General features: G+C 46.4%; 1 protein-coding gene across 1 annotated transcript in view; it reads left to right on the forward strand.

Moving 5' to 3' along the window:
* The window catches only part of Fam227a (family with sequence similarity 227 member A), a 58,443-nt gene extending 37,135 nt beyond the window's left edge, over positions 1-21,308 (forward strand). Inside the window, exons 12-18 of the mRNA XM_085678396.2 lie at positions 1,010-1,091; positions 5,642-5,736; positions 7,801-7,958; positions 10,299-10,451; positions 12,455-12,595; positions 16,278-16,406; positions 21,095-21,308. Coding sequence (XP_085534522.2) covers positions 1,010-1,091; positions 5,642-5,736; positions 7,801-7,958; positions 10,299-10,451; positions 12,455-12,595; positions 16,278-16,406; positions 21,095-21,167 — 831 coding nt within the window. The 3' untranslated portion in view covers positions 21,168-21,308. The remainder of the gene's footprint in view (positions 1-1,009; positions 1,092-5,641; positions 5,737-7,800; positions 7,959-10,298; positions 10,452-12,454; positions 12,596-16,277; positions 16,407-21,094) is intronic.
* The last annotated feature ends 455 nt before the right edge of the window (positions 21,309-21,763 follow it).

Below are 21,763 nucleotides of genomic sequence, written 5' to 3' on the forward strand. Positions count from 1 at the left end.
ATTCAGGACTCCTCTCCCTCAGCCCTCCCCACCATTGTACCCCACATCAGCAGCGCTTCGGGGCTCCTCTCCCTCAGCCCTCCCCACCATTGTACCCCACATCAGCAGCGATTCAGGACTCCTCTCCCTCAGCCCTCCCCACCATTGTACCCCACATCAGCAGCGCTTCGGGGCTCCTCTCCCTCAGCCCTCCCCACCATTGTACCCCACATCAGCAGTGATCCGGGGCTCCTTTCCCTTGGTCCTCCCCACCATTTGCACCCTGCATCAGCAGTGATTCAGGATTCCTCTCCACCGTTTGTTGTCACACTTAGGATATTTGCTTCTGTTGTACAAGTCCTTGGCCACAGTCCTGCATCTGGTGGTTTACGGGACCCTTCCTGTTTCCTTTCCTAGCCAGCCTCCTGGAGTGTGAAGATGGTGCCTGGAGTGCCTGAAGCTCTGGTCACCATCTTGGTTCCTGAGGACAGTCTCCTTAGAGTGAAACCCGAAGGTGGGAGAAGTCAAGACTCCTGAGCCTTAACACGGCTCTGTGGGACAGCCACTGTTAGGAAAGCCTCCTACTTATCTGGGAATGCTTCAAGACAGGGACTAGGTTCCTTCAGTGGTTGGCAAGCAACAGATAACACAGGAGTTACTCAAAGAAACATTGGTGGAGGCCATGCTCTGCCAGACTGCTTAGAAGTGGCCATGTCCGGGAGCCACAGTGCACATCGCACGTGGCAGCTGGATTCAGCTTTAAGGAACCCCAGGGAGCAAAGATATTCAGTTACTGCTCCAGATCTTTAGCAGCTGAGTGACTTCCCACTACTGCCTGACACCCACTCCACATCATCCCTTGCGCTTTCCCCCCTGACCAGCTTCCCTCTGCCGTGGTCCAGAAACTGGGCCAGAAAGCTCTTCTCACATATGTTCCTTTACTGAGAAGGATGAGGTAGAGCCAACGTGCAAGTATTTCTCTCATATCACTTTTGCTAACTTTATTTTTTAAAAATATGCTCCCCTGAAGTCTTCTAGTTTACCTGCGATCCATGAGAAAATCTTATCAAGGACGCTGGCCACAGAGGACAGCTCACATCAAGAAACGAAAGGTAAGCAGGCTGCTGTGGAGGGCAAGGCTGGCTTGCTTCTCCATTCTTGCCCCTGAAACCCTGCTGCATGGATCCATCAGAGCACACTTTGCTTTGCCCTTGGGTTTGACCTGGGCCCCGGCACCAAGCAATGGCTAGGAGAGAGTGCTTTGTTGTTCCAGTCAGATAAGCACCTCGGTGTGAAAGACATTCCCATGACAGAGCCCTCCACTCAAGTGTCAAGAGTGCCAGGGCTCCCAACCCTGTTCATTGGTCAGCACGACAAGGATGCCGGGCCGCACTGCCGTCCTTAGAGGCCTGAGGAGTTCCCTAGACTTCTGGGGACCTTTACCATATTCATGGCTTCAGTGCTGAATTCCAGAACCCAGCAGTATAGCAAAGAAGAGGTAGAGATTTTATTAATGATACGCACATATATGCACACATATATGATTATTTTATTTTTATTATGTGCGTATGCCATATATGTGTAAATGCCTTCAGAGGCCCAGAAGAGAGCATCAGATCCCTTGGAGCTGGAGTTCAAGGCAGTTGTGAGCCTCTGTAAAAAGGTACTGGGAACCAAACTCTGGTCCTCTGGAAGAGCAGCCAGCACTCTTAAGCACTGAGTAATCTCTCCAGCCACTGAAGATATTTTAATATAGGCTTAAGCACAAAGGTCAGGAGAAAGGAGGAACTCAGAAGATGAAATACACACAAGAGTATGAGCATGGGCTTCTCAAAGAGAAGTGATGTACCAGCCTTTTTCTTTTAGCCTACCAACCAGCTCCCAAAGCATGACCCAGAGACTTATTATTAGTTGTGAATACTCAGCCCAGCTTCGGCTCGTTTCTGGCTAGCTCTTTTAAATTAACCTGTTTCTGTTTATCTACCTCTTGCCTCGGGGCTTTTTACCTTTCTCCCTTCTGTATATTTTACCTTCACCGCTTCTCATGTCTGACTGGTGGTTGCCTGGCTTCTGGCCTCTGGTGCGTTCCTCTCTTTCTCCTTCATTCTGTTCTCCCTTCTTCTCTTCTTCTTGAATCTAGATTCCTATTTATTCTTTCTGCCTGCCAGCCTGGCCTATCCCTCTACTGCCTAGCTATTGGTCATTCAGCTTTTTATTAGACCAATCAGGCAGGCAAGGTGAAACAAATGCAACCCATCTTTACATAATTAAGCACACATCCTCATATCATTAAACAAATGCAGCATAAACAAATGTAACACAACCTTACAGTTAAAGTAATATTCTGCAGCATAAACAAATGTAACACATCTTTACATTTTTAAAATAATATTCCACAATGAACTGTTACTATTATTTATACAATGATAGATTAGATTTTTGGTGGGGTTTAAAGTTACTGTCTTATTACTGAATGATCCTAGGGGGACACAGGAGTACAACTGATAAAGTGAAAGTCTAGCCCACTGGGAATAAGAAGGTAGGGTTTGTTCTTTCATCTTTCCTTGTTATGTAGATTAGACTGACCTCAAACTAATGGAGTTCAGTTTATTTTACCACCCAAGCACTGGGATTAAACTCATGTGCCACCCTTGGCAAGGATATGTTCCCTGTAAACCTAGTTAAGTTTTGTCAAGACTCATGCCATATCTAGAGAAAGGAATGAGGCCCTATCCAGGGCCTAGACATTCAGGCCTTAACTGCTGTTTGAACATAAAGTGTCTGCATATGAAACGGGATGAACTGTTATCAGCCTTTCCACAGATATGGTTAATTGTGCTGGATGTCTTGCTTCTTATCTGGCAAATTGTCAAACTCTAGGGTAATTTGGCTCCTCGCCCACTCTGTTTTCAAGACAGGGTTTCCCTTTGTACCTTTGGAGCTTGTCCTGGAACTTGCTCTATAGACCAGGCTGGCCTCAAACTCACAGAGATCCACCTGCCTCTGCCCCCACCCCCGCGAGCTAGGATTAAAGGTGTGTGTTGGAAGGAGGCCACTTGTTCTTCCCAGCCGCCCAGGTAGTTAGACCCGAAATAACCGCACAGAAACTGTATTGATTAAAACACTGCTCGACCCATTAGCTCTAGCTTCTTATTGACTAACTCTTACATCTTAATTTAACCCAGCAGACTTTTCCATGAAGCAGGAAATTTCAAAGACAGTTCCACCTATATTGGCAGTTTGTCAGTCATTTTTTTCTGTGTCCTGCAGAATGTCTAGTAGACTCTTTCATGAAGCAGGAACCATGAAGGATAGTCTCACCTTTAGGCAAGTTCAGCAGTCATTTCTCGGTGGATTCTGCATGTCCAGTTCATCTAATGAACTCCATAAAGAGCCTTTTCAATGCCCATCTTCCTCTTGAAGTAGATTGGTGCTGCCAGGGGCAGATGTGTCTCACTGTCATGAAAACTCCTAAATTTTTAAAACATTTAAATGCCATATTCTGAAGATCTCTGAAAGATTTGAAGGATACCCAACTAACTGAAATATATCTCTACATATCTAGAAAACCTAACTAACATGACTACAATCTTGACTATTATAGATGATTATCTATTAACTTATATTAACTATACATTGCATTTTAAAAAGAACTACACAAACACAATACCTTAATCAAGGGCAGAAATATACATATACAGTATAACAAAATTTACCTTAAATTTGTATCAATAAATCAAGATCTATACCAAAGCAAATTATTTATCTCTATAGCATATCCCCCTTTAAATGTAAAGAAACATTTATAAACAATATTTGGGACTATGGGTGTAGTTTCTTCTTTCTCCCAGCATTCAGTCTAGTTTTCCCTGCCTACCTAAGTTTTTGCCTTGCTATAGGTCCAAAGCAGTTTCTTTATTCATTAATGGTAATCACAGCACATAGAGTGGACTCCCACATCAGGTGTGTGCTATCACCACCCAACTTTCTTCTTTCTTTCTTCTTTCTTTCTTCTTTCTTCCTTCCTTCCTTCCTTCCTTCCTTCCTTCCTTCCTTCCTTCCTTCCTTTCTTCTTCTCCTTCCTTCCTCCTTTCCTTTCCTTTCCTTTCCTTCCTTCCTTCCTTCCTTCTTTCCTTCTATTAAGATTTTATTTATTATTTTATGCATGTGCATGTTTTTCCTACATGTATGCATGTGCACCATGGTACTCAGAGAGTCCAGAAAAGGATATTGGACTCCCTAGAATTAGAATTACAGACAGCTATGAGCAGCCATGTGGGTGATCGGAACCAAACCCAGGTCCTCGGCAAGGGCAGTAAGTACATAACTGCCCTCATAACTGCTGAGTCATCTCTACAGTCCTGGATTTATTTTTATATTTATTCAACATTATATGTATATATGTACATTTTTGTGTGTATGCCACGGGTTTTGGATACCCTTGAAGGCCAGAAGAGGGCACCAGATCCCCTGGAGCTGGAGTTAAAGGCCACCATTGTGAACTTCCTGATGTAGATGCTGGGAACTGAACTCCGGTCCTTTGGAAGAGCAACATGTGTTCTTAACCTATGAACCATCTCTCCAGCCTAAGACATTTTTCTTCCTTCCTGCTGCTGGGGGCTGAGCCCATGGTCTTGTGCATGTTAGTCAAGCTCTCTACCACTGAGCTATGTCCCCACCGTAGACTAACGCTACTTTTTCTCTTGATGTAAACAGAGATTGCACTTTTGTTTCCTGGCTGCCCAGACCCAAATAATCACACAGAAACTATATTAATCACAGCACTGCTTGGCCAACAGCTCAGGCATATTCCTAACTAGCTCTTACATCTTAAATCAACCCAGTTTGTTACCGCACATCTTGCTTCTTGGGCGGTTAGGTGGCGTCTACGTTACTCTGCCTTCTTTTTTCCTGCATTCAGTTTAGTTTTCCCAACCTAGCTATATTCTGCCCTGCTGTAGGCCAAAGCAGCTTCTTTATTAACCAATGGTAAAAAACATATTCATAGTATTCAGAGGGGAATCTCACATCATCTTGGTGTGTTGGTGACTTGGTTCCACTGTTCCCTGCCTCCCAGTGCTGCCGAGTGCTCTGCAGCCTTTCTAGTGGTCTGTTTTTAGTGACCTGATGTGTTTTTACTTGTCTTCAAGCAATTCTCTGCTAACCTCCTACAGGAATCAGAAATCCACAGTTTTGTGCAGAAGCTGGATTTTTTTTTCTTTTTTTGTATTGTAGCCCCAATACTCATTCTGTTCCTGCATGGCATTTTAAAAACTTTGGGACTTTCCTTATTCTGTGACCACACTGCTTTTATAGATGCTTTCTCATGGCGCCTGGGTTAGTGTGGCTCTTATTATTTACATGTCATATCCTTTTTTTCCCTCAGTAAACTAGGAGGTCCTTGAAGATAATCCATTTCTAGCACCCAGCATGAACCTGGTTTGGAGTGGATGTTCAGTGACTATCTGTGGACAGAGAGATGTGCCAACATGGCCTATGGCTGTTTGTCTGGCTGTAGAGCAAGTGGAGTCATCTGGCTCCCCTGCAACTCCAGAGGACTGACACCTTGTACCAATCCCACCATGCAAGGGCACTTCCGCTCTAGTGCCCTTTTCCTTGGGTAAATACCCACAATCACTTTTTTGCTGTATCACATTGACAGACCAGCCAGCAACAGCCCTGTCCTCCCGGAAAGCCACGCCGCAAGTCAAGAGGATCTCGGAAGCCAGAGCATTAATGAATTTGTTGCTGAAAAAGGTGAGCATACGATTGGAAATTTAAGGTCTATTTCATTGTCTTTAATTTGTGTGTGTGTGTGTGTGTGTGTGTGTGTGTGTGTGTGCACATATAGTGTGCATGTGACTATGTATATATGTAAATGCGGGTGTCCTCAGAGGCCAGAAGAGGGTGTCTGAGCCCCTGGAGCTGGAGTTACAGGCTCTTGTGAGTCACCTGACATGGTCACTGGGAACCAAACTCGTATCCTCAGGAAGAGTAGTAGACATCCTTAACTGCTGAGCATCTCCGGCTTAGAGCAGAGGTAAGTTAAAGGAGCCATGGATGGCCAAAGCATCTTCATCTTACGTGGATGGCATGTCAGAGCAGGAGAATTTCTGATTACAGCCCAGATGATGCCTGCAGATCTCCGAAGGATGATTCCTGGGTCAAGAAGACACCCACTGTCAGAGTGTTTTCTCTGTATTTAAACTCCCTGCTGGAGCTAGGTATGGTAGCTCACACCTGTAATCCCAGCACTTAGGAGGCTGACTTGGGAGGATTGCTAAGCATTCTAGCCAGCCTGAGCTACGTAGCAAGTTCTAGGCTATCCCGAGCTAGAGTCAGACCTTGTTCTCTGAAGGCGTAAATAATATTTTTTTTCTACTCTAACTAAGACCCCCATGCATAACAGGAAGAGAGCTGTGAGCTTGCTTCTGCTTCCTTCTCTCTGTTATAGAAATAAATACACCTTTTCAGTGGGTTCAGATCTCTGTGCTGCCCCTCAACCAGCCTATGCTGGTACAGCTGTTATACGGAGAAACCCTGTTTTTGGAATACAAAAAAAAAAAAAAAAGGAAGGAAGGAAGAAATAAAAAAAGGAAAGAAAAAAGAAATACAGCATTTCCAGACCAGGGTGTGCTGAGGTGGAACACTTGACCACTGTGAGGAGGGCTGGATTGCCAAAAGAAGGCAAAAGTTGGTAGCATCTGCTGCCACCCAACTCCACTACCCACTGTTTTCTTCTTGTTGTTTGTTTGTTTGTGTTTTTTGAGACAGGGTCTCTCTGTGTAGCCCTGGCTGTCCTGAAACTCACTTTGTAGACCAGGTTGGCCTTGAACTCAGAGATCCACCTACCTCTTGCTGGGATTAAAAGAATGTGCCACCCCTGCCTGGCTTCCCCCACCCCTCAGTTAATACAAGGTCTCCTTGTCTCCCAAGCTGGTCTCGAACTGCAGCTCCTCCTGCCTTAACCTGCCAACTGCTGACTGTGTGCACCACCAAGCTAAGCTCCTTTTTGTGACAACCTGCCTATTAATTACAATGATAATCTTTGCCCTTGGAGAAAAATTCAGTCTTTAAAGTTTTGGTTAACTTGTGTGTGTGTGTGTGTGTGTGTGTGTGTGTGTGTGTGTGTGTGTGTGGTCTCACATGTACAAGTGACCATGGAGGAAAAACTTAAAGAAATGGAATTACTAGAACAAAATACATACATAGATTCACAAGAAAAGCGTACAGTCGGAATTTACTTGCCCCTAAGCCTGTGTTGCGCGTTGTCCAGTTATTTCTGACAAGGGACACGGCTCTTTGTTGTTGCAGTAGACCACACACAGAACCTTTCCTTTGTGTTGGCCTTTCCCTGAGGAGGTATCTTAAGATGGAGTTGCTGGGTCAGAGGCATGGGTTCTGGGAACATGGTGTGTCCATTGCCGTTCCTACTGCTGTGATAAGATGCCCAGAGAAGAACAAGCTAAGGGAGAGAGGCTTTGTTTTGACTCACATTACAGATCGTGGAGGTGAGGGAGGGGACAGCTGCAGGGACCTAAGGCAGGTGGTCAGATTGTGTTCACACTCAGGAAGCAGAGCACCATGGGTGCTAGCTCTGAGCTCATGTTCTCCAAGCCAGACAGGAATAGCCCCACCTACATTGAAGATGGATCTTTCAATTTGATCAGTCAAGATACTCCCTCACAGATATGCCCAGAAGCTGAATAATCCCTCACATTTATGTTTGGAGACTTGTTCCCTGAGTGACTTTAATTTCTGTTAAGTTGATGACACTCTGCATCACACATGACCATATCCTTTCCCTTCCTCCTCCCCCAGTCCCACCCTGCCGGCAAAAGCCCCAAGCTGACTTCAAACCAATTCAACCTTTATGGGAAGAGTCCGCTAATCGTGTACTTCTTCCTCAACTACTCCCAGCTGCAGCTGAATGGCCAGGATTTGCTGGTCAGCAGGCGAGAAAAGACCAGTGTCGTCCCATATCCTTTTCACCAGACTCCTGCCACCCCTTTGCAGAAGTGGGGCTTGAGGGGAAGCATCCAGGCTTTCGTGCGTAAGCTGGCACACAGTGTGTACTTGGTAGGAGCAGCCATGGTATGTGCTTCAGGGGTAGAGTCTGGCTTGTGTGCTAAGGTGAGCCTCAAGTCTAGACCTTGGATGCATGTCAAATTTCCCCATGTACAGAGCCATGCTTTTTCATCTTTCAGCATGAACTTAGATGCTCACTGGTCCAAGAGTGTATGGACCATCAGTTTTGGCATCCACGTGAGAGTTTCATCTAACCTCCTCCTTTCCAGCTCCACTCAGCTCCTGGGAAACATGCAGCACGTGTTGGTATTCTGAGCCTTAACAACATGCCTTGGGGCTAGAACATGGGTTCTTCTGGGAATCAGTTTGCTCTGTTTGTTCAAATAGCTCCAGACTCCAGAACTAATGCTACACTAGCCAACCAAGTGACTTTGGAAACACCCCGATTTCTCTGTGGGCATCCCATTTTTCATCTGTAAAATCAAAATAAGGGTTTTCACCTCAGGAGTGTTGTTTGTTTTCTAAGACAAAGTCTGTCTGTGTAGTCCTGACTGGCCTGAAACTTACTGTGTATGTAGATCAGGCTGGCCTTGAACTCACAGAGATCTGCCTGCCTCTTCTTCCTGAGTGCTGGGATTTAAGACTTGTGCCACCACACCCAGCTTCAGGGGCACTTTTGCAGATTGATTTGCAGATTGCTGCCAGAGCAGCAGAGGGCACTGGTACTCCACTGCCTTTAGTGGCTCATGGGCAGGAGGGCACCAGAAGGCCTTTTCCTCTCCTGCCCTGAAGGATGGTGACAGCTGTCACTAGACAACACGATCCAAACTGTCCCAGCATCACCCTGTCCTTTAGGTCACTGTGGCTCCCGAGGCAGCAGCTGGCTGGAATGTAGCAACCTTAGCACCCTCACCCTCCAAGCTCCCAAAGTGAAGATGTCCCACCAAGCTAGCAATGTTGTGACTGGGTGGTGTATAGCTGGCACTAAATGCCATTGCTGTTGTCACCATCCTCTAAAGGAAGGGTTATCTTTTCTTTTCGAGAGGTTCTTAAGTTAGGGTCTGAGCATATAGCTGAGGTTGGCCTCAAACTCAGGGCAATCCTCCTGCCTCAGCCTTGTGATTGCTGAGATTACAGGTGTAAATCACCAGACCTGGCTGTTATTCCTTTCATAGATAGATAAATGGAGACACAGAGAGCGACAGTGGAGGTTCCATAGCTTGTCACAAATGCAGCCGAGGTTCTAACCAGGGGCGGGAGTGCAGCAGAAGAGAAAGGTGTGGTTTGATTCGGTGTCTCCTGCAGCTCTGGCTGGCCTGGAACTCCCTGTGTCCTTGAACTTGATCCTCCTAATTCTATTTTCCAAGTGCTAGGATTACCGGTGTGCATCACCACACCTGACTGAAAGAGGGGCCTCTTCAGCGTTAAACTTGAAATGGACGATGAAACTGAGTGCGACGGTATGTACCTATACTGCCAGCACCCAGAAGGGAGGGGTAGGAGGCTAGATATTAACTTGAGACATAGCTGCATCCTGTTACAAAACACCAAAATCCAGGTGACCTTGATGTGCGCACCTTTAGTCCTAGCACTCAGGAGGCAAAGGCAGGTGGATCTCTGTGAGCTCAAGGCTAGCCTGCTCTACATAGTAAGACTATCAAAAAAACAAAAACAAAAACAAAACACCAAACCTAAATGCCAAGCCAGAAAACAAGAGATGAATCATCAGGCCTCCAAGGAGAGGGATAATGGAGTCCCTTCCCCTTTACCATTGTGATGGCAGACTCCAAGTCCAGACTGTTCAGCTGGACGCAGAACTAAACTGGTGGCCGGCAGCTACAGTGATGTGTGGAAAGAACTGGTGATGCTGGGGAACCCTCTGAAAACAGCGTTGCACTGCCCAGCAGCGGATGCTGCCTTGCTTCTTCTTCAGACATCTAAGGATGTACTTTCTGCCTCCCTACCATGGACAGGGCCAAAGGGGGCCTTATGACAAGGTGGACACTGCCTGACCACAGAGAGGACAGCTCTCTTCATTCCCAGGCTAGCCCTAGCCAACCCCAGGTCACTCCCTCCAGAACCCCAGAGCACCCAACATTGTCCTTTGTGCAGTCCACGCTGTCCCTCCCTGCTCCATCTGCAGCAGCTGCACCAGACACTCATCTCTCGTTTCTGGTTTGGTGTTTGGGTTTTGTTTGTTTGTTTTTTTTCTTTTCTTTTAAGCGTGGGTCTCAACCACTAACAGTGTTGGGGGGCAATACAGTGGGTCTTTCCTTGACGACAGAATCCACTGACTCTGCCATGACCTACGCTGACATCATCTGCCTGGTCATGAAGAACATGGAGACTCGGAAGAGAAAGCTCAGGCGGCTGTATGAGCTGCACGAGAATGAGTGGACCTATTTTAACAACTACCTAACGGAGCTGCAGGAGAACTTCGTGAGGTAGGAGGGTGTGGGCGTGGACACTTGTCCACTGCAGCGGCCAGCAGGGTTTAGCTGCAGTGGGGTGGGGCTGCTAGCTTCCTCTCTACCTTCACTGAGTACAGTCAGCCTTCCTGTGCTCAGCCAGATGAGAAACAGCTCATTGACAGAGCCTAGCTCCTTTCTTTAGAATGTGTGTGTATGTGTGTGTTTCCCCACTGTGTGTGGTGGCTGTCAGTTGTAAGTCTAGCATTCAGGAAGGCTGAGGCAAAATTACCTCAAGTTCTGGATTACTGAGTAGGAGCCTATCTACACACACACACACACACCCGCATGAAGAAAAAGCTCTTTAGTTAAAGGCTGACATCACAGTGTATGTCTGTAATCTCAGCACTCAGAAAACTGAGGCAGAAGCATCCTAACTTGGATAGACCTGGCCTAGGATGTGCATATGGCTAGGAGAGGGTGTCTCTCATGCTGTGTTCCCTTTGCTACTAAGCCTACGGCAGCAAGCCCAGAAATCCACCTGTCTTTGATCCGCAACTTATGAGTCTCTGGCACTCATTGATTGCCCAGCGAGTGCTTTTAACCACTGAGACTCCTCTCCAACCCTTGCCACCTAACTTCTGACACAGGGTCTCCTACTGAATCTGAGGGAGCTCCAGGGACCCTCCTGGCTCTGCCTCCCCAGCACTGGGATTGCAGGCACATCTCACCTACCACGTGGCTTTTACATGTATGCTGGAGATATGTTCATGCCCTAAGGCTTTCACAGCTAGCACCTTACCAAACAGGGTATGCCCCTAGTCCCCTGAATATCTAAATAGCAAATGGTGTTCTGCTTTGTTTTTTAAACGACGGCCAGAGCTGGAACGAAAGTGGCCATGTGGAAGATGACTCATAGGTGGGATAGGATGCTTTAGGGGCATCACTACTTGTTTCTCTACTAGAACACAGGTCCAGAGCATTGGCTCTGATGTTGGGCAGACTCTGTCTTATTATCCATGCCAATTCATTTTATGTGTGTGTCTTGCATTTCTGCATGTATGTGTACCACCTTAATGCCTGGTGCCTACACAGAAGTCAAAAGAGGTTGTTGAATCTCCTGGAATTGGAATATTGATGGTTGTGAGCTGCCTGCCATATGGGTGCTGAGTATTGGGTGTGGGTCTTCTCTAAGAGTATGCTGTGCTCTTAACTGCTGAGCCATAGCCATCGGTACAGCCCCTTGTGACAACATCTTAACTCACATAAGCATATACTAGTGGCTCTTTTGCTGACTTTGAATGCTCATAATGTGATCTTCATCCAGTAATTGTCTATTTGCATTTCAGAAGTCAACTGAGGGTTATCCAGTTGAGCAAAGCCATTATGTACCCTGTGAACACACTCTACCGAAAGCTTCCAGTAACAGCAGCTGCCAACACTTACTGAGCATTTCTTGTGTACCTGGCACTGTTGAACATTTGCCCTACAACAGCTTCCACCTCACCACAAATCTAGTGAGCTAGTAAAGTCATTTCCCCAGGGTCACACAGCAAGTCGCAGAGGTCTAGTGGATCCAGCTTCCTTCTGAAACTATGCATATACCAGGCTCTTTTTGAGATGGTGGAGCCCTTCTCTCTTCTGTGGTTTCATTTTGTATCCATTCTAAAACTCCAGTGGTCTGTATGTGGGATGTGGTGATTCCTGTGTGGTTAACTGTTTCCTGGCAGACTAATGTAGATGTTTATCTGACAAGATTGCATTGCAGCCGGGCGGTGGTGGCACACATCTTTAATCCTAGCACTCAGGAGGCAGAAACCGAGTGATCACTGTGAGTTTGAGACCAGCCTGGGCTACAGAATGAGTTCCAGGACAGCCAAAGCTATACAGAGAAACCCTGTCTTGGAAAAGAGAGAGAGAGAGAGAGAGAGAGACAGAGAGACAGAGAGACAGAGAGACAGAGAGAGAGAGAGAGAGAGAAGACCACATTGACTCTATAATTCTTTTCAATATATGTCTTTTGTCATCTTATCCCCCAGGGAGGTGAATATTATCAATCAAAAAGCAGCAGAAAGAAAAAGGGCCAGATATGCCTTTCTCTCACACTCCTTACTGTTTGATGACGTGTTTGACAAGAAATCCAAAGGAAACCCCCACCGAGAAACGGTGTTTCTCTCAAGGTTTGTTCAGGCAGAAGCCTTAGAAAATGTCCAGTGTGAATGATGGGAGAATTCTCACCAAGTGGAGCAGGTGTGCAGGTGCATGTCTGGGTCCAATGATGGGAGAATTCTCACTAGGTAGGGCAGGTGTGCAGGTACATGTCTGGGTCCAATGATGGGAGAATTTTCACCAGGTGGGGCAGGTGTGCAGGTGCATGTCTGGATCCAAAGGGCACCCACTGAGCTTTCCCCAGTCTTGTGTCTCAGAATAGAGAACTGGGCCCAGGGGTGGGTGGATTGTAATAGAGACAGTTTATTAAGGAAGGAAAAGGGCCAATTCTGAGGGTAGAGGTGGACTAGAGAGAGTCAGGAGCCTCAGACGTCACTTGAGGTCACTCACACAGTGCCACCTTCTTTGACCCAGGGTCCTGGGGCTCTTCTCCCACAAGCTCTGTTTTGTCACTGGTAGCCATGATCAGGAGGGTTTTCCAGTCTTTCTGCCAGCTGGCATCTCTCGCCTGCTCCTCTACCTGCTCACCACCTCTCCTGCCCCTCATCATTCATCACAATGCCTTTCTCCATCCCCACCTTCCTGCCACAGTTTTCTCTTGAGACCTGTGCTCCCAGAAGTTTTATGGGGATGTTAAGGGATTTAAAAGAAGTTAATTCTACGTGTATGTGACTGCATGCAGATGTATGTACCCCATTCATGCAGGAGCCCAAGATGTCAGAAGAAGATCAGAGACCCTAGAACAAGAGTTAGAGACAGTTGTGAGTGCTGGGAACTGAACCCAGGTCCTCTGGAAGAGCAGTCAGTGACCTTAATTGCTTCCCATCTCTCCAGCCCCAGTGGTCGGTCGTTTTACAGCTTCCATGGTTCTGTTGGTTGGAGATGAACCTTTGGAAGCCTACAGTAGGAGCGGGCTGCGATCTCTGTGTCAAAAAAGGTTTTGTTTGAATATATCCTGAAAGACATAAATTTTACAAAATGAAAGCTACAAAGTCTAAATAATAGTAACATGGTCACACTCACCCACGGCCTCAGCAAGGACGAGAGCCAGGAAAGCTGTGTACATGCTCACTCCCCGAGAGCCGCTCATGTATAACTTGTTTCCTGAAATGTGAACCCCTGCACTGTTAAAAAAAATGTGCATGCCTTTAATCCCAGCACTCGGGAGGCAGAGGCAGGCGGGTCTGTGTGAGTTTGAGGCTACAGAGTGAGTTCCAGGACAGCCAGGGCTACATAGTGAGACCTTGTCTCAAAAACAACAACAACAAGAAAAAAAAAATCCACACACAAAAAGCGAAAAACCAAAAAAAAAAAAAACCCCACAAAAACAATAAACGCAAATAAACAGAAAACCACATACCGATGGTTATTTATTGAGAATGTGATAAAATACAAAATAATAATTGTAAGGGGGAATCCAGTGGTGGAAGAGATTAAGAAGAAAGGTAGTATGAGACAGCATCCTCATCTTATGGATGCAATATTTCCACCCCTCGCTGGGGTTAATCAGACATCCTCCACACACCCTATGCTTTTCTTCCGACCCAATGCTGCTTCCATCTCCCTGAGTCGTCTTTGCTGGTTTTACTCTTTGATCTTTGTTGTCTCTGTATTCCTGGTGACTTGGGCTGCCTTCATATTTCAGGAGGAAGCTCCAAAAAGCTCACAGGAGGTAGCCCTGATGGCTGGGGCTCCTCCCTTCTTGTGACAGGGAAGCAAGCCACCTGCCCAGGGAGGCCCTGAACATCATCAGCCTCTTTTCTCAGGACCATTCTGTGCTGGGGCGGGAAGAGCCTTTCTCTGTGGGCTGATGCTTGACTGACTGCTTTCTGGAAATGCTGTGGAGCGGGTGCTCTGCATTTAAATAACCCCCAATATTTCTGTATGGTCTTATGTCACCAACCTTCTTATTTTAGTGTCTCTAGGAAATAAAAACCTTTCATTCTTGTGACAGTTCAAATCGTTATATAAATTAGGATTGCAGCTAGATGTGCATCACAGAAAAAATAGAAAAGTCACAGTCTAGACGTTAAACCCTGGAAGTGGACAGTCTAGGCCTGGTGGGGGTTTCAGGACCTTCGGGAAACCAGAAGCCAGCCTGTCCCTTAGGGTTCCTCAGGGTCTCATGTGGCTGATGATGTTGCAGGCATTCAGTCTGTGTTCCAGGCCAACAACCCAAGAAGACTAATCTTACTTATTCAACAACCCAAGAAGACTAATCTTACTTATTCTTAGCTTTCTTCCCAGAAGTCCCAGTTGTTTTCCCTGTATTCTCATTGGTAATATAAGAATATAACACTTTCCTCCTTACCACTTTAGGGCACAATTCAGTATTTCTGAAAGTCATTTTGAAATTTGATGATTTTGATGATTTGAATGACTCCTGTAATTTTAGCAATGAGCATCAGTGACCACAATCTGGTGTTGGACCCTAGAGTCCAATCACCGAGGAGGAGTCACCCCAAGAGACCATCTCTCATACCACAGCTGATGTAAAAGCATGAGGATTCTATTAATTCTGTCATGACAGGGTCTTTCAGCATTCGAGGAGCCAGAAAGACCCTTAATAGCTGGTATAGGATGCTTTTAAAGGAAAAAGCCACAGAAGCAAGGGGGTGTCTGGGGGTTGTTCTTTGACTATTATGATTGGCTTATTCAAAAGGGCTATTACCAATAATTGGCTGGAGAGTGGTTGCCAGATCAGATGAGGTAAGAGGAAACATCTGAGGGTCACTTTGCCCCTTTCCCAGGGACTGAATCAAAACACCAGGAACTGAGTCAACACCTAAGGGTTATCTTGCCCCTATTCAGGGAGATGGAAAGTTCCCAACATCTGAGTACGTGCATGTGTAGCTGTTATGTCCTTGGTTCCCGGTGGGGGGGGGGGGAGCACAACTGCTGAGAGGCCTCAGACGTGGCTTCAAAATTGTCAGAAATGGCTTTAGAGTTATTTTTAGAGTTCTACACTAATTTTTAAACTTTTCCCTCATCTAGTGAAGCTCTGGTGGGTTCATTTCCAATAGATTCCCATTCCTTTCTGTGTTCTAGAAGGACCTTCCCTGGAAATACCATGATATTGCCACTTTATTTCAGGGGCCTGATAGTAGTCACATGGTACAAAGGAGCTTGGGAATTGTAATGTTAAAAATTGAGACTACTTCCATCCCCACACTGGTTCCATTGGATTTAAATTTTTCTCTAAATTGAGAAAAGGCTATGACTTTTAAAGTTCCGGCAGCTTGGCAGTCGACTGTGGGGTCGCAGGGAAGCATCACTAACAGCTCTAGCTTCTCAAGCATCTGAACTGCGCCTCCGTCTAACCCCCTCAGACCTGACTACCCTGTTTCTTCACCTGACTCTAAACCCAGCCCAGGCACCGTCTTCACTGACAGTGTTTCCTCAGAGCACGTCTTAGACAGCAGGGACAGCGCATCTACAGCCCAGTGTTGGGTGCTTGTACTCAAGGTCAGGATCCTGTTTCCAGAGTCCTGTTCAGACTTGGCCCTCAAGCTGCTGCTGGAAGATTAATGAAGGGGAGTGGCCTTGTGTTGGCCTCTACTTCCTTTCCCTTCCCCAGCCTTGCCAGTTCGTGTAATTTCCCATGTGTTTCAAGGTGCCAGTGGAGCTGCCTCTGGAGAAACCACACTGAATTTCTGAGCTGGTTTTATTGACATCCATTTTGCTTCTGCACAGGAAGAAACAGAAAGAGGTGGCAGAGAAACAGAAGGTTTCCCAGTCCCCTTTCTCATTTCGAATTACCGTGGATAATTACTCCCTGGGCCTAAGAAGCCCCTGCAGAATCGGATCTGGTTCCAGTACCAGGTGAGGTGGGCCGGCAGTGGGAAGACGGGACTAGGAAGTCCCCACCCTCCAGCCCAGTTCCCTCAGGGTTTGCCCAAGAGACCTGTCAGGGGAACTCCATGCAGGTCCACTGGATCTTTTCAGACATTTTGCTTCCCCTCACTGTTTGAAGTATTGTCATAATAGTGCTACATTGTCGGATGGAAATGACAGCTCCATTTACCAATGATTTACCCTGTGCTGAACATTAAGAAAATGAGCCCAGCGCAAACGTGACCTCATATGAAAGTTAAGCTTTCCTGAGGTAGGGACTAGTCACACACAGGTTACAAGCCTGCTTCCGTAGGCGCCTGTGGGAATCCAGCAGTAGGTCTCCACAGCCCCAGCTGACAAGCAGCTGGTGAAGGGCAGCAAATACATCAGCAAATTAAATGCCCATAGCACTGGGGAACCTGAGAAAATGGAGCAGGGCTCCAGGAGCCGTGCAGGAGTGATGTCACTGTCTGGCACAGGCAACAGAATTTCCTGGCAGAAGGAGGCAGGGATGTGAAAGAGGCAGCAGGTAGGAGAGCAGAGCCAGAGGTGGAGAAAAACTCAGATGGTAGGGACCACTGCATGGGAGGGGCAGAGCCAGGGGTGGAGAAAAGCTCGGGATGTGGTGTGTGTGTGTGTGTGTGTGTGTGTGTGTGTGTGTGTGTGTGTGTGCACTACATGGAAGGAGGTCCGGCAGGGTGTAAGTGGGACATCAGGGACTCGGAGGCTGTCTCTGGACTAGTGAGGTTTTTATGAAGTCTTTTATTTTCTGTTATGGAAACTGCTGGAAGATAGTCAGCAAGGGTATATAACTGATTAAATTTGGCTTTTCAGAAACTTAGTAGCAGGTATCGGGGAGACTTATAAAGGGCCCCACAAATCCTTGTCTGTACTTGGCACCTGTATATACCTTCCAATCAGAAATCCCTAGACTTTCTCAAGCTTGATTCAGAAAAATATTTCAGAAACTAGTTCTTGATAATATATTGCTAATTAAGAAACCATTTACAGCCTGGTGGTGGTGGCGCCTGCCTTTAATCCCAGCACTTAGGGGGCAGAAGCAGGCAGATATCTGTGAGTTCAAGGTCAGCTTGGTCTACAAGAGCTAGTTCCAGGACAGGCTCCAAAGCCACAGAGAAACCCTGTCTCGAAAAAAAGAAAGAAAGAAAGAAAGAAAGAAAGAAAGAAAGAAAGAAAGAAAGAAAGAAAGACAAAGAAACCATTTACAAGCAGAAAGTGGTTGTATGAGGTTATAATTGCAGCACTTAGGAGGCTGAGGCCAAGGATTTTAAAAGAACAAGTACAGGGATCTAACTGGTGAATTAGTTCTTTTTGTTGCTGTAATGAAACACACAAGATTGAGTGTTCATGACAAAAAGATTTATTTAGCTTACAGTTCTGGAGGTCTCAGAAAAAAAATGTGTGTGTTTATACTCCGTGTGCTGTGAAATACACAGAAAAAGAAACCAGAATTTTTAAAGGATCATGTACACATGCACTGACTGGGTAAAGTCCTTGCCACACAGTCATGAGGACCTGCTCTCTAGAACCCAACCTGCACCCAAAACCCCAGTATTCCTGCAGTGAGATGGAAGCGGAAGTGGAGGCAGGCGATCCCCAGGAAGCTTGTGGGCTAGCTTGTATTAGCCTTGTAAATAACAGCAAAAAGATGATCTCAAACAAGGTAGATGACAAGGACCAACACCCAAGGTCGTCCTCTGACCGACACACGTGCACCGTAGTACACGTGTGTACCCTGCAAATATCATACACCTGTGCATACACACAAAAGGATGGTACAAACCCCAGCGTCCTCTGACTGCTGCTGAAAGCCCCCGGGTTAAGTGTGAACCAGGCCAACAGCTTCCCCTTTGGTTTACCACACAGGAAAGGTCCAGGTGTGGCAACTGTAGAGAGTGTCAGAGAACTGGAGGCAGCTAGCCTTGTTTCGTTGCTGTCGCTTCTGGGGTCCTTACTCTTAGGTCAGGACGCCTTGGAGCATGCCTGGCTGGGAGTCCTGGCTGGGCTCGACCCAAAAGGACTCCTTTTTGCTGGGCCCTGCACCTTGGTTAAATTCTCAGAACCCAAAGGACAGCTCACAAACATCTGTAATTCTAATTCCAGGGAATCGAATGCCCTTTTCTGGCCTCCAAGTGCACCAGGCATGGGCACCAGGCATGGGTACCAGGCAAGGGCACCAGGCATGGGCACCAGACACGGACACCAGGCATGCACGTGGTGCACATATGTACATGGCCAGCAAAACACTCATACACATAAAATTAAAAAAAAAACTAAGAAAAGGAAACTTTGTTATTTTAATTGAAGTAGGGTGAAGCAAGGCAGAGTCATCTCTCTATATCTTCAGTTTTTCAAGACAGGATTTCTCTGTGTCGCCCTGACTGTCCTAGAACTTGCTCTGTAGATCAAGCTGGCCTCAAACTCAGAGATCTGCCTGCCTCTGCCTCCCAAGTGCTGAAATTAAAGGTATGTGTCACCATGACCTGTAGCAGAAGGCCACTTTTTGGTTCCTGGCCGCTTAGCCCTAAAATAATCACACAGAAACCATATTAATTAATTCACTGCTTGGCCCATTAGTTCTAGCTTCTTATTGGCTAACTCTTACAGATTAATTTAACCCGTCTTCACTAATCTGTGTATCACCATGTGGCTGTGGCTTACCAGGTAAAGTTCCCAGCATCTGTCTCTGATGGAGGCTCCATGGCTTCTCTCTGACTCCACCCTTCTTTCTCCCAGCATTTAGCTTAGTTTTCCCCACCTAGCTCTGTTACCCTATAGTTTTGCTATAGGCCCAAAGCAGTCCCTTTATTTATAAATGGTAATCACAGCACTCGGAGGGAAATCCCACATCAATGACCAGGCTGGACATAGTCATCTTTTAAGGACTAAATAGAGAGGCAATGATCTCAGTCACTGAACTTTTAATGTGCTCCCTCTCAGGACTCCCTGGTTCTATGACCCTATATGGTTCTTATCTTGATTCTCAGGCTCTTTCTCTGTAAAGTGGGAATGATAATAGTACATATGGCCCAGGGCTGATGTACAGAATGAATCTGCCAGCTCTTTGTAAAGCCCAGAACACAGTGCCTGGCACAAGCAAAGTGGATGTGACAGAAGTGTGTCATCATCATCGTCATTATGTTACTGTTTGAGATAGGGTCTCACCATTTCTTCCAGAGTGTCCCCAACTGAAGATGTTGGGTCCAGGGGGGGTCGCGCAAAGATGAGAACACCACCAAGTCTAATAAACCAGAAGCAAACTTTATTCCAGAAACCAGATCCTAGGAAAACCAGAAGCAAACTTAAAAATAAAAAATAAAAATAAGACACCGCGGGGCACAGAAGCTTATCAGCTAGCTGAGACCACAGCCAGAGATGGCATTTGTTAGGCTATGGCATCGACTAGTTTCTGACCCCATCTTTTATAGTTAGGACACCAAGCATTAGGTCTGGGTAAAGGAATTTTTACAACCTTGTCCTGACCCTTGGGTTGATCAGCGGAGACCCGAGGGAGGGGAGTGAGTGCTAATGTCAAGGGGGAATTTGGGATTAACTGGTTCCTGGGCTGAGAACTTAGAAGAAAAGCCTTTCACACTGTTTCCAGGTAAATCTTTAGATACTGACTGCCATACTTTATAACCTCCATTATCAGAGCTCATTAATTAAACCTTTGTATTTATCCACTGTCTCCTGGTACCTCCGGGTGTAAACTGGGGTCTTATGCCTCTCCTCTGGTGGTGCCAGTTTCCCATAACAGAGACAGTGTCTGACCCAGAGGTCACATATCTCTGTCTCCTAAAGGTTAACTCAGTTTACATCTGCCGTTTATCAAGGATGGTCAGGACACTGCTCTCAATTTGTAGAGAGACACTCTGGCCTTGTAAATAAAACAGCCAGTTGTAAAATGACCTAGGCTTCCCAAACATCTGAGAAAATAGATCCTTGATCTGCTGAGAAAGCTGCTGATAGTCTGTTCTCATTCTCCTAGACCTATAACTTTATATTTCTTTATTTCTACATTCTTATTTTTGGAATCTACATTTTTATTTTCTTTTGCCTGGACTCTTCAAAGAGCCTCCGACCTCAGCCTCCCAAGTGTTGGATTACAGGTGTGTGCCACTGTGCCCTACCCTGGCAATGCTCCTTAAGTTAAGAAGCAAACATTCTGCACAGCTGTTGTCAGACACTGTGGTGCCCCTTTCCCACTTCTCAGCAGTTCTTGGCACATCTAACATCAGGTGCTGTGGTTCCTTCCTCTTCTTCCCAAAGTCTGTGGGCTGGTGCGGTCGCTTTCCTTGGTCACTAGTAGGATTCATTCAACACTCTTGTCAATGAGCCAGGGCTCTGTTCACTTATTCCTAGGTGTTTTTGTTCTCCTGAGAGCTAAGCCTAGCTGTCTGTTTTAATTTGCTTGTCTTGATTCTCTCCCTCTTGTGTATTACCACAGTCTCAGATTCTTCCTTGGTTGTATACATTCCCTCTCTCCTCATACATTCATGTCATGTATGTACTTGCCACCTGTTGTGTACTCCATGTCACCTGTTGTTTGCTGGCCTTTGACCTGCTTCCCCCAGGTGCTTGATTTTAGCCCACTGGCATCTTGGTCATAAGAAGTTCCCGCCATTTCTGTCTGTGTCTTTTTCATTCCTCCACAGCAAGCGCAACACCAAGATGTCCAGAATCAAGCAGGAGATGCTCTTTAGACTCTCACCGTCTTCCATGGAATGAATGCCAAGGATCGGCTCGGACTGCAGAGGTGGTGCCTGCCTGTGTCATCGGATGGCAGTGAGAACTCTGCTGCAACAAGGGCCATGCTGAGTCTTCCTCAGTCCACGGGATAAAGAATATTAAAGTTCTCATCTACCACGAGCCAAAGTGAGGGCTGAGAGAAGGTGACTCACCTCATCCATTCAGACATTTACTAATGCATTCTTTCATTCACTTATTAACAATAACCACACAATTCAACACATCATTATGAAACATAGCAAGACCTTGACTCAAAAAAACAAGCAAACAGGAAGTATTAGAAGGGAACTGAGCCAGGTGGTGGTGGCACACGCCTTTAATCCTAGTACTTGGGAGGCAGAGGCAGGTGGATCTCAGTGACTTCAAGGCCAGCCTGGTCTACAAAGCAAGTTCTAGGACAGCCAGGGCTACACAGAGAAACCCTGTCTCAAACAAACAGCCGGGCGGTGGTGGAGCACATCTTTAATCCCAGCACTCGGGAGGCAGAGGCAGGCAGATCTCTGTGAGTTTGAGACCAGCCTGATCTCCAAGAGCTAGTTCCAGGACAGGCTCCAAAGCTATAGAGAAAATCTGTC

This window comes from Myodes glareolus, chromosome 19 (assembly GCF_982192425.1).
Source record: "Myodes glareolus chromosome 19, mMyoGla1.1, whole genome shotgun sequence".
NCBI lineage: Eukaryota > Metazoa > Chordata > Mammalia > Rodentia > Cricetidae > Myodes > Myodes glareolus.